This window comes from Plodia interpunctella, chromosome 16 (genome assembly GCF_027563975.2).
Source record: "Plodia interpunctella isolate USDA-ARS_2022_Savannah chromosome 16, ilPloInte3.2, whole genome shotgun sequence".
In the NCBI taxonomy this organism is placed as follows: domain Eukaryota; kingdom Metazoa; phylum Arthropoda; class Insecta; order Lepidoptera; family Pyralidae; genus Plodia; species Plodia interpunctella.
The window spans coordinates 5,449,225-5,461,741 of NC_071309.1; the positions used below are offsets into that span (position 1 = coordinate 5,449,225).

The 12,517-nt window shown below is 31.4% G+C and overlaps 1 protein-coding gene across 2 annotated transcripts; it reads right to left on the reverse strand.

Annotated features, from left to right (window-relative positions):
• Window positions 1-3,567: 3,567 nt before the first annotated feature.
• On the reverse strand, window positions 3,568-11,700 carry LOC128676747 (uncharacterized). Of its 2 annotated transcripts, none has more exons than XM_053757053.1 (4): window positions 11,543-11,700; window positions 7,242-7,383; window positions 6,475-6,599; window positions 3,568-6,005 (listed from the first exon to the last, which is right to left on the reverse strand). In XM_053757053.1, exons 1-4 carry the CDS (start codon window positions 11,551-11,553, stop codon window positions 5,837-5,839), a joined length of 447 nt encoding a protein of 148 aa, XP_053613028.1. In that variant the 5' UTR covers window positions 11,554-11,700; the 3' UTR covers window positions 3,568-5,836. The 2 variants fall into 2 exon arrangements, with proteins under 2 accessions (XP_053613028.1, XP_053613029.1); XM_053757054.1 differs by having other exon boundaries at window positions 11,468-11,688.
• Between the last annotated feature and the right edge of the window lie 817 nt (window positions 11,701-12,517).

Consider the following 12,517-nt stretch of genomic DNA (forward strand, 5'->3'; position numbering starts at 1 on the left):
AATTGCAAAAACATATATTGTAATTAGTCAATGCAATATGCACATTAAGTACCTTTGTTTAAGAAGTTTAATTTCCATAAATTAATCACAGTGAGACGATGCTACTACCTCTAGTTGGAACTTTTGTATATTAACTTTTGAGGCACTAGGTATGTGTTTTCAAATATTTATTTATTATAAAAAAATAACATAAATAACTAACAGTTACCAATATATACTGTGAGATAATTACTATTAATAATTAAAAATATATATGGCATAAAACTACGTGGGGCTGAAAATGTATCTAAAAACTACTAAGTGGCATGGACTGAATTTAGAATATAATCAAGAAATTTTAAGCCATAACTATGGAGTTTCCACTGTATAAGTTTAATAAGATTAAATATAATGCTGAAAGTCCTTAGAATATTGTATTAAAATCCATAACAACGCAGTAATAAAAAATAAAATAAAAAAACAAATATTGAAAAATAACTCCCATCTCTCTCACGGCTCACGTACCGTATGTCAACTCGATGTCAACCCTTTTTGGGAATACTGTTGTTGCCTCTGTCAGCTGTCAAGGCTTTATATCCATTAATTTCCTCGTACGAACTCCTAACAGAAAATCAAAGAATGCGTGGGAATTATTGCTACTCAGAAACACTAACCATAGTTTATCGAGAGGGAATTTCTGAATAGCTATTCCGAAAGGACGTAGGTATTATAAAGTACCTACCGTACTTTACAGGTCAAGAGACAAGTACTTTTAGACAATCTAAAAACACTTCAGTTTTAATAAGACAGTAAATGAGAGTCACAAACTATGAAGTCGTCTATTAATTCTATTTTACTAATCTATTAAAATAAATGCGAAAGTTTGAATGTAAGTGAAAATATTTATTATTTAATATTGCAATAATGAGCAAATGGATTTTGATGAAATTTAGAACGTGAGTAGAATATACTTACTTATAATCCCGAAATTCCCCGAAAGCCCCGAGGGGGGTAGTTAGTCATTATATCGAGATAACTTGGGGTAACGTTTTTATGGGTAATCTAGTTAAATTAACCAGATTTGGACCAAATTGTTATATATATATAATTTGGCATTAATGAGTTACAAATGAAGATATACATGATATATCTGATATAGTATTTGTAATGATGCATGGAGAACGGAAAAGCGAGGGAAATTAATTTAATTTTAGGTTATTTTTGAATAGAATAGAACCCTCTCGGTATAAAGAAGATTAGTAACTGGTCTGTTTTGTTATAAGAGTAATTAAGAAAAGTAATACATATAAATGTTACTATGACTGAATCTCTTTCTTATATATTAATATTTTCCATTGTTGTTACCTTATAGTTGTGCCAACCCGAATTTATGTGTTTCATTAAATGAAATACGTGAATTAAAGTATTTTTATTTGCTTACCTCGTATCAAAACCCTTTTAGGTATTACTGAAACAAATAAAAAACTAGATAAGAATCTGTTCAGTCATTTGGCTGCTACGATTCTCCACTCCTTTTGTCGTGGGAGTTAAAAATGACGCGCGTGTAGTAAAACCTTTGAGGTATTCCTTTTTGGGAACCGATCCTGTGTACCGTCAGATAACGCTTATCATAATAATGCAATCAATTTCAATTCTGTAGTACAAGTGGAAGTAAGTAGGTGAAGTTTCGATATTTAAAAATCGACAGATCAGGTGAAACTAAATATACCTTTGTAAAAAGTATTTAAAAGTATCGTCGTCAGATATTAGCACCACCTCCACTAAATTGCCAATTTCGAGGAGTACAGTACCCCATTTGGCTATATCCTGGATTGGATAGAACAAGCATGTCTGTCGGCTGACTCCTTCGTTTCGTACACTGTCAAGTAGATACCTAATGATTTTTAGTTAAGAAATAAAATATTTATTTGACTTGGAACTCTTATAATAGTGTTTAGTAAAAAATCATAGTGTTCTACTTTGTAAGTTAAAAATAAATATCTTTTTAATATTTAATGGATGTTTGTATGAAGGTTTAGGTTAACAAATGCTATTTACATGTTTACTAATAAATGAGTATTTTATAAATATATAAATATATAAAAATTAAATATTCATACCAGAAAAATGATATGTGCAAACATATCATTTTTCTGGTATGAATATTAAATATTCTTAAGCATATTTGTCAGGCTTATGCTTGATATCGATCAAATATTACATAACATGGCAGCTTTCACATTTATTTATTTAAAAACTTTATTGCACAGAATTAATAAAATGGTGGATTTCACGCCGGCATTTATTTATTGCATATTTTTTATGTTTAAACTATTATAGACGATAGAAAAAAAACTGAGGAAACTTGATTTTCCTAGAGCAGATATTACATCTGAGTATCTCACACACCTAATATTAATAGGGGTGCCTAAGTTATGTACCTATAGTGTCGTAGATCCAATCTGGTAAATGTATTTGTTGCTGTTGGTTTACGACCCTCGTTGGATATCTCTTGCCTAATATTTATACAAATTATGTTAGTCGGTTTATGTATTTACTGACATTCTCGTATGAATATTTGGTTGTTCTTCTAATAAGATGCCAACATATATATACAAAATATTATAGTAGCGTTAATAATGTTTGCTGGATATCAGTTGAACCTCGATCGTTCCGTTATTTTTTGTAATGTTTTGGTATTGGGAAAATAGTTAAAAAGTCTTTTGTATCCCAATTGAACCGTAAACCAAGAGGTAATATCTATATCAAACAACAAGTTTCATTGAGAAACTTGTAACTGAAATGCATCGATCTATATAAAGAGTAAAAAAAACCGACACGATAAATAATATGCCGGAACGTAAGAAGTTCAACGTTCAATGGCGATTCATCTGAAGTTGTTAGCGCGATTTGCTTATAAAAATTTGTCAATATTTGGTTAGTTGGTAAGAGCATTTTCTCAGACAAAATTTATTAAAACGTCCCTAATCATTCATATGATTCTGTTTTTCATTTCCGCTTTCGTAATAATTGCTAGTGAATTAATCAAATTATACATCTTTCCTTGGTTCTATTATCTCGGTTCCGCAGGACAGACCCCACTGGCGCGGCGCGACGAGACGGCGCCACTTTCTGATTCAGCCAAATGACAAAACAGCCACCTTATTGCATTTCAGCTGACTCACTGCAACATTCAAGCTTTATCCTTTAGATGATGCCTCAGTTCTCAAAGTATTCATCTTCGTTTTACAACTAATGTTACCGTAAATTACTGACTAAAATGACTGATTCTGCGTTAGAGGTCTGTAGGTATAATAAAAACAGTGCTATATGTTTATAGAACGATTTGTACAGATATTGTACAAAATAGATCTCGATCTAATTCAGAAGGCCGTTGTGGTATTCCTTTGTCGTGTTCGTAGAATACATAGTATTCGTGGAATATTCTCGTCGACATGTAATTATAGTTCAATTATTATTCATTATATTTTTTGCTCGTCTGAGTGGAGTTCATAGTGCCCGGGAACAGATTGTTAGTAGGTACATATGTTTGGTATTATGTTTACGAAATAAAACACGACATCAGTTTATTTTTTTATTATTATCTTACAAAATATCGAATGTATTCTATCTTACTTTGGTGTATTTAGTCCAACGGTAGGATCTACGTAAAGTCAGGGATAAATAAGGGATAATAAAAGTATAGGTACATATTACCTATATTTTTAGTTATGATCATCAAGAGTTTGCGCTTTTGCTGCCAATCGATATATAGGTATAATAATAAATCAACAATACTAAGTGACGCATAGTTTGCACAGTCGTTGTAAATTTTTGTCTCAGTACAATCGTTATTATGGGGAAAAACAAAATAAATATAATCATAATAAAAAAAACACGCAAACAAATATTGAAATTCTTCAAAAGGCCAATTACTTAAATACTTAAATTAAATCTGAAGTACAGAATTTTTTTTTACGTACCTAGTTATTAGTAAAAAATATATACATAATACTACATTGTTTCATGCATATTCCTTACTGCATATTCATTACTGTAGCAGGACCTGCATAACTATAAAATATTTTCATCACACTAACATGTGATTGATACTAAATCCTAATAATATGGCAGCAAAAATAAATATGATTGTATAAATAAAATTAAAGAAACTTTTCTCATGTCATATCAATTATTATGTTAATGATTCTCCTAGTTCATATATCTTTTTTATATTTAAAATTGATGCAGTTGTACAGGGAAACTTTTTCTCATCTTCTCAAATAACATGGAATACGATAATATTCAAAAGAAACAATGAAAGAAATACGAAAAAAATTCACGTTTCATCATTCATAACTAGTTATTTTAAAAATATCCTGTGTAATAACATATGCATGTACATATACGGGTATGTATTTTATATCATAAAGCTACAGTAGAACCACATATTCGTTCTCTTATAAAAGAAAATAGGTACCTATGGCGTTGGTAACTAGTGGTAACTAACCTTTATCAATAAAATCTACATATTGTCAGCCCTTGTCGCAATAGATATGAACAATAACTAGAGGCTCTTTATGAAATTACATAATGAAATTGTTCCGATTGGCAGTTATGATTCGGTCTTCCAGCAGTCTACATATGTTATGCTGAGTAAACTTGGCTGCTAATTTAGTATATTGAACATATAACTTCCTAATCGACCACTTCAGTCTGTGTTGTTACTGAACCAATAAGTAAAACTTATGGAAAATGTATGAGAATCAGGAATCATAATGTCAAAGTTTCCGACAAGAAAATAAATCTTAACAGAACATTTTTATAAAAATTATCTACATAAAATCTTAGGTTGTCAAAATTAATAAACAAAAATAAGAAAATACTTTTACACAATTCGGTCTGTGTAATAGTCTCGTTAGCTACATATTATAATAAGTACGATGTTATTTTTTTATACCGGTTCAAAGTAACGTGGATTTAAATAAAGAAAGAACATCATAACCTTTTAGAAATAAAAAAACATGTATTATTTTTTTAAAACGATATCTTTCTTATTCTTTATATGCTATATAAGCACTAAAAAACAAGAATATTACTACAAGAATTAAAAAAATATTCTGATTTCTGTAAAGTTGTACAGACAACAGCTCATCAACCTGCCCAAATTCATTGCAAACTTACCGCTATTACCGCGCCACATAGAGGTTCAGGGTAACATAATGTGTTGTTGACTGTACCTATTTGTGATCGTTTGTGTGTGCAAGCCTCAACCTGGCATTACGCTTTCCGATACAGATTAACAATGCCATATCTATATTATTATAATTTTCCTACATGAATCTGTGGTATCGATAGTGGCGGTTCATCTATGGCGCACGCCTCGTAACGCTATGTTTGTTTCCTCTTGATTGTAGATCACAGAAGGAAAATAATATGTGCGTGCACGCCAATTCTTAAATCATAGATTAAAGATGCACATATATTTCATAGTTTTTATATACATTTTTTAGTATAGAAATTGTGATGTACAGTCGACCATCAAATTGCCCTGCAAGTCTGTATATGCCACGGTAATAGCGGTCAATTTGCAGTTTTGAGGAGATTGATGTGTGAGTGCGAAAATCTTTGAAGTTCGAAGAACAGTAAAATCGTAAATTCGCAAAGAGTATTTTTTGTTATGTGGTTTTCGATAACAAATAGTAACTTAAAATTTTATGGACCAACATTTTTGCCACAAATTATAACCTAATGTCGTTCTTACCAAGATAACAATCATTAATCAACACTTATTATAGGCAATTAAGGGTTTTGCTATGACTATAAACACACTATCAAATTTTTAATTATAAATAGTTCACTTTTCATGTCTTACAAGATATTTAACAAGTTCAAATAACATATGTTTGCTGACTGGACAAATAGGATAGTGGTATTTGCACGCAGGTTCACCGGACGCACTTCCGATTTCATGAGCTCGCTTCATTATTTCTAGAGCTGACTTGTCTTCTTCCCGAGGTTCTAATCTGAAAAAGTTAAGTTAGTATTAATATCATCAATACATAAAATATTAACGATTAATTAATTAAATATATTGGCAAAAAATAATAATAATTTACGGCGACGAAGAAACAGTAATAGTGTAAAATGTCTGTCTGTTTATGTTTGTAAACGCTAATCTCCGGGACTACTGGACGGATTTGAATGAAACTTCTATGTTGTATAGCTATAAAGCCGGTGCAACATTTAAGTACAACATTTTAATATATTTTATGAAAACTGGAACAGCTTATGCCTTACGGACCATTTGAACTATAAGAGATATCGAAAAGACGAATAATCGGTATATTTGGTAGTCTGCCTATCAACAATACTATGCCTATTTATGTCTGCCTATTTAAATACCTATATAGCCCACCTAGTAAGATACTCTACGGGCAGATCATACAATATACCTATTTTGTAACAGTTTGTATTCATTCACAAGTATCTTACGTGAGCATAAAGGTGAACCCCCTTAGTTCTGCGTCCATTGTGTCTGCTCCAAGGCTGCAGTAAAAAAATCGGGCACATTGTGTCGCGTCGTATAACAATATCTTTCTCCATCGCACGTTAGGTTTCTGAAATGAGAAAATGTATTTACTTTTATTAAGCATTTGATATAGCTATAAGTAGGTATATAAAGTATCTACAGCCACACCAAAAGACGCGGCATGATTTATATAATAGGCTGCGGTGACCACTTTCCATCAGATGGGTCCCATGATACACAGAAGTATAAAAAAACCTGTTATATTATTATAAACAAATAATATGATAATGATATTGACTTATATTTTTAATACAAATAGAGACTACTTTGTCGAGTTATTTAATATTTACCCAGTTATAAATAACATACACGTTCCATTTTCCCATTTACATTTTTACCACTTTATAGATTCCTTAAATTACTTAAATATTTGCCCAATTAGTTAAGTATCTACCTCAAAGAATGCAAATACAAATCTTAGAGAGGAAAATGCGTGGATAATTAAATTTTCTGTTTTATTACAGAGCTAATTTTTTAATGGTCTTCATGAAACATTTGTGACAGTAAAAATGAAACTTGTGTTTTGTGACCAATGTTTTATTATGTATTTTGTCATTATCATCTTCAGTAAATTTCTTTTTTTTTCTTTTTAAATCACTTTATTGTTAAATTTTGCAATATATTTTTGAAATAAATAATAAATAATATACCATATAACAAACTGACTTACTAATGTGTAGTTTTGCGAGCTGACATCTCGTTTGAAGAGAAACTTTAGAATTTTGCTGGCTGCAGTCAATGCTTGGTAGTCTTTGGCTAGGAGATGTAGCGAGTACAGAACACCAAACAATAGACCCAATAAGATGAGGAGTCTGTAATCAAATGTAATCGTAATATGTCAATAAAGTTTTACACTATTTAGTTGCCTCAATTTTCCAGGTTTTCCTCAAGTTTCCAGGTACCTACTAGCTACCCGGCCTAAATAACAGTAAAAACTGCATCCGAATATATTGCGTGGTTAAAAGAAGGAAGCTTACTTCTTTTAACCACGCAACGTATTTTGAAACAGATAGACGCGAAGGCCAATTTTGTTTTATACTATGTTGTGAGGCTATGTCCTCAAAGGTTATGATATTTTACAACGTGGCTTTAGTTTTAATGGCCCAGGATAGGCTCCGAGAGAACTCTGCAACGGCTAACAGCGTGGTCATGCGATTTTATACGTGGCTTCAGATCCGATGGCAGTGCATTATAGTGATAAGCAACTTCTGATGGTGGACCAGAATCGGCTTCCAACGAAGAAACGCCTATAAAAAACTACAAATAAATGCAAAAATACTATTTTTAAATAACAAAGCTTATTATTACACTCAGCTAAATTTATCAGCACATCAAGCTATCCAAATCCATAACAAATTTATAGCTATTACCGTCGCATAAAAATCCTTGTAGAGTAACTTGACTTGCGGTAGTCAGTACAGTGCAGACTTTGTGCATTGTTGACATGTACTTAGAGGAAAACAAATAATAGAATATCGTGAAAATGCCACTAGAGGCAACGCAGGGAAAACAAGCAAAATGGAAACTGAAACTGGAGACAGTATCCCAGCGACGTAGGCGAGCGACAAATGCGACAAGAAGCGGGACGCAGCGCGAGACTACGTTGCCAAAGAATATAAAATGTTGTTTGTGTATTAATTTCGTTGTACGAAAATTATGTTACACTTTCATAAATTAAAACAAGAATATATAATATGTACCTACAACTACAACGTGCGGCCTTATTCCACCTATCTGTGTTTACTTGTGCTGGGCTACCTTTCCGGATAAGTAGGTACACCGATTACACAGATGATGTCGCATAGCGTCGTACAGCATTCCGTCGCTCTCGTAGGATGCCGAGAAACTATATCCGATCCTTTTCGAAAACAATAGAGTTTGCTATCCCGATGCAAACCCATTATGTAGAGGTACGTCATATCACTCAACTGAGTACTCATTGATATTCGAAATAGCAGTAACCCACAATAACTTGCTCGAATAACAAATTTTTAGTTATTTCGGTGTCATCCATAAGGGATCAGATTTTTTTTTTTAATTAACCTTTTTTAACATATTTTTAGAACAGTCGACAACAAAAGTGTTTGCAGGATATTTTTTTGTTAATATTACAGAATGATTCAGTCTTGACATTTAATCACAGACCATTTCATTTAATATTTATTCCATTTTTTAATTTGAAAAAAAAAAAAACGATGGTACATTACTCGTATTTTCTTTGCTTTTTTGTTATTTTTTTTTCTAAATTACTTGTCAAGATATTATACCTATATGATATTTGAATAATCCGCTGAACTCGTATAGATTAGTTTCATTGGCTGTTTTTTTCTTGTTTTGTTACATTGACAACTGTTTTTCAATAAACTGTAAATGTCTGGATTAGACTGGAATGTTAAAGTAAGTATATTACAATGAATCAAACCGGAATTAAACAATAATAATGATTGTCACTAGATCGGTTTTTTTAATTCAACTCTAGTTCAATAAATAAAGGCAAAATCAACCCATAGCGACACCTAAATTTATGACATTTATTTAAATGCATTAATTTGTATACACAATTAAATACGAAATCAACCTTAAGCACGTTTTTCTATTATAAAAATAGTATCATCGTAACATCATTGAGGTTTTTTGGTCAGTGGAGCTATTAGTTTCTATTCCGGTCGCGGTTACGTCACTGCATCCATTATACAATTTTATAAGATGTTTCTTATGCCGGCTATACGCTATGGCTGCACAGTTCGCTAAACTTTGACTGGTTCGACATACATTGCCGGTTTCTCCTTGCGACACATAAAATCTCTCATACAAGCTACGTAATGTTCGCATCGGCATCTGTGCCGGTATTAGACAGAACAACAACATTTTCTGCCAAACTAAATATTGAACCTTACAGGTCAAAAATAATGATTTGACCCATTGAGATCCAAATAGACATATTATAATATTTACAACATACTAGCCCGTTATTTAAGTAAATGTGGCCTTTGTGAGAGTTTTGCAACCATAGTGAAATTTGAAACCCCGTAATAGATAAAAACGTAAAAAGTATTTTTTTCGTAATAATTTCGGTTACTTAATATCCATGTATGCGCTGTCTGAGGTTGCACGACACTAGTGTTTGATACCATAGTCTTTACGTACGATTGATCCATGCAAAAAAATTAGTCTGTAATGTGTTTCTTTTTTCTAAAAGTTATTTTATCAAGCTCGGTATTTTTGTTTCACTGTTGACAAAATTAGTTACTAGTTTAAGTTTATTTAGATATATTAAAAATCTGAGTCCAAATTTCATTTACTTGTGTTTTTTATGAACATCTACCCGGTAACATCTATTTGCAGTTGCAACATAACACTTGAGAGTTTAATTTTAAACTTACGTTAATTTCCGAGAACTGTATTGTCGAGATTCATATCAAATAACAGCGAAACATACACTAATAGGCCATTTGCTGGGATTTATTTCAGAGCAGGAAAAATAATTGAATGTAATAAATGAAACTTGAATCGTTGAAAGCTTTTAAAAATAAAGCACATAAAAATATTGCAAAAAATTAGTATATGATTGTCGATAAAGGGGTATAAATAAAAGAGTTTGATACGAAGCAGAAAATAATTAGGTATAAGAGTTTAACAAGTTAAAATACTTTGTGACTAGTGAATTTAGACGCAACGTTAACAAATCAATATTATTTAAAAAATGCTGGGCATAATCTAGTTATTGTGGATTATATGCGCCACAAATTAAAAACTACATTTGCATTATCAATAGAAAAACAAAGAAACTCGCTTTTAAAACCGTACAAGTAGTGTAACTTTGCAGCTTCGATGAAATAAAAACTCCATGATTGATCTGTCTATTTCAAAGTTTAGTTTTACCTCATCTAACTCCGGTTAAACATTATCGCGAAACAGTTCGCCGAACTTTGACGGATTCTGCATACATTACTGGTTTGTCATTGCGGGAAAATATAAACTTATAAAAACTACGCAATATTCTCCTACGTTAATAAACTTACGCAGGCATCTGTTTGAGTTCGGCAATAGTGTGTAGTCGGCATAACGAATGGTTATATACATTATTGATGAGCTTGCCTTCGATTGTAGCAAATTGCGCTAATTTGTATTGATTTATCTCCAGCAACCGCCGGTACCTTCAACTGCAGTTGCTCTGCAAGGAGTGCTATGAAATGCGAAGATTATAGCGGTCTTTTGCAATGAGCTTGGGTAAGTTTATCATATGTTAACGGTACACATCCTTTACACAGATAAAATAATCCGAAGTCACAATGAAAGCTTTGCCTATTTTCAGATTGCTTGTGAAAACATTGTGTCGACATATGAAAAGCTGCGCTTATTCCTTTACCAAGTATAAACTTATTAATTTGGGTTTGTTCTTATGAAAAAATCTCAGTCTAACGATGAAGAAACTTAGGATAGAAATTATAATAATTATATTATTTAGAAAATAAGTCTGATGTATTACATATAATTTTCCAAAAAAAACTGCTGCATAAAATATGCTCCGCATCGTCATATAAAATAACGATGCAGAGGTTTATTATATAATACAATTATATATTTTTCACACTTTAATATTTATCTGATTACTAATAACAAAATAATTTTATTTTCATTCAATAACTGTATTGGTTATTGACATCAATAGAATTGTTTTGTGTTATAGAAGTTTGTTAAGAGATAGTATAGAGATATAATAGGTAGATACAATTATTATTAGATCGAAACAGAAAATTGTTATAATCAGTTCAATTATACAGATATCATAGAGAGTTATAGTGCATAAGAATAAGAAAATACTATACAAATAACATGAAAATAAAACAAATAAATTTAAATATAAGGTATAAAATAAATAGGTAGAACTCAAACCTCATGATGACCGTCACCGTCAGTTTATAGAGAAAACACAAATTGGTTAAAACACAGAAGTGTCACATAACTCACTTGTATCCCATGTCTAAAGTTAACACAAGACCCAGAAAGAAATACACTGGATAGTTTATGTCACAGAATCAATTTTGAAGTTGGCGCTCTCAGTATCACTAACTATTTACTGACGAATGTGAAGCCACTCGAATTGAAACGCCCCACTCCCCTCAACTAGAAAGGTCTTTAGAATCTCCTCAAACGGAACAGCATACGCAAGTCATTTGCTGCAGGAAAGCTGTTTTATACAATCTTAACTGGTTTGTATGTTTATTTCCTTAAAGATCTGGCAGTTAGACTGCTTACCTGTGTGTTTATCTGAGATTTTGCGTAACCTGGGACATTATTGTCACAAGGACTCGTTACATTACATCATAAAATTACATATACTAACGAACAGGGAATGTTAATATTTCTTGTTTTGGAAAATTATTCAGAGATATCAACAGTAGCTAATATACGAATATACGAAATAGATTTTCTGTGAATACTGATGAATATCCTAGAAAGGTACTTATAATGATACAAAGAACTTCAACATATTATATATCAATGCGTAAGTATCGATGTAATAATGATATATATTTTTTTTACTTTAAAAATAGGGGGCTGGTCTGGTTGGATCAGGACTATATTATAAATTCCTCTATTTGTTTATTTGAGGATAAATATCCGTTAGGTGCAGATATAAGTGCACAATTAAAAAGATTGCACTTTGTAAACGTAATATTTCTGCTTGTTTTATTATTTTGATTTTGTAATATAAAAATGACAGGAATAACATTAGGTAACCGACGAATCTGCTTGAAAATGATAAAAACTTTTATCATTTGTAAGTTCGAAATACAAGTTTCGACTTTTTTCAAATATTATCTGCCTTTCAAGATTTGGATAGATGTCAATAAAATACCTAAAAACTTCTAATGGTTTTAACATTTTAGAAGGATGACGGTTATAACAATATCTTTTTTTTCTGATATTTTGGTAGTAAAA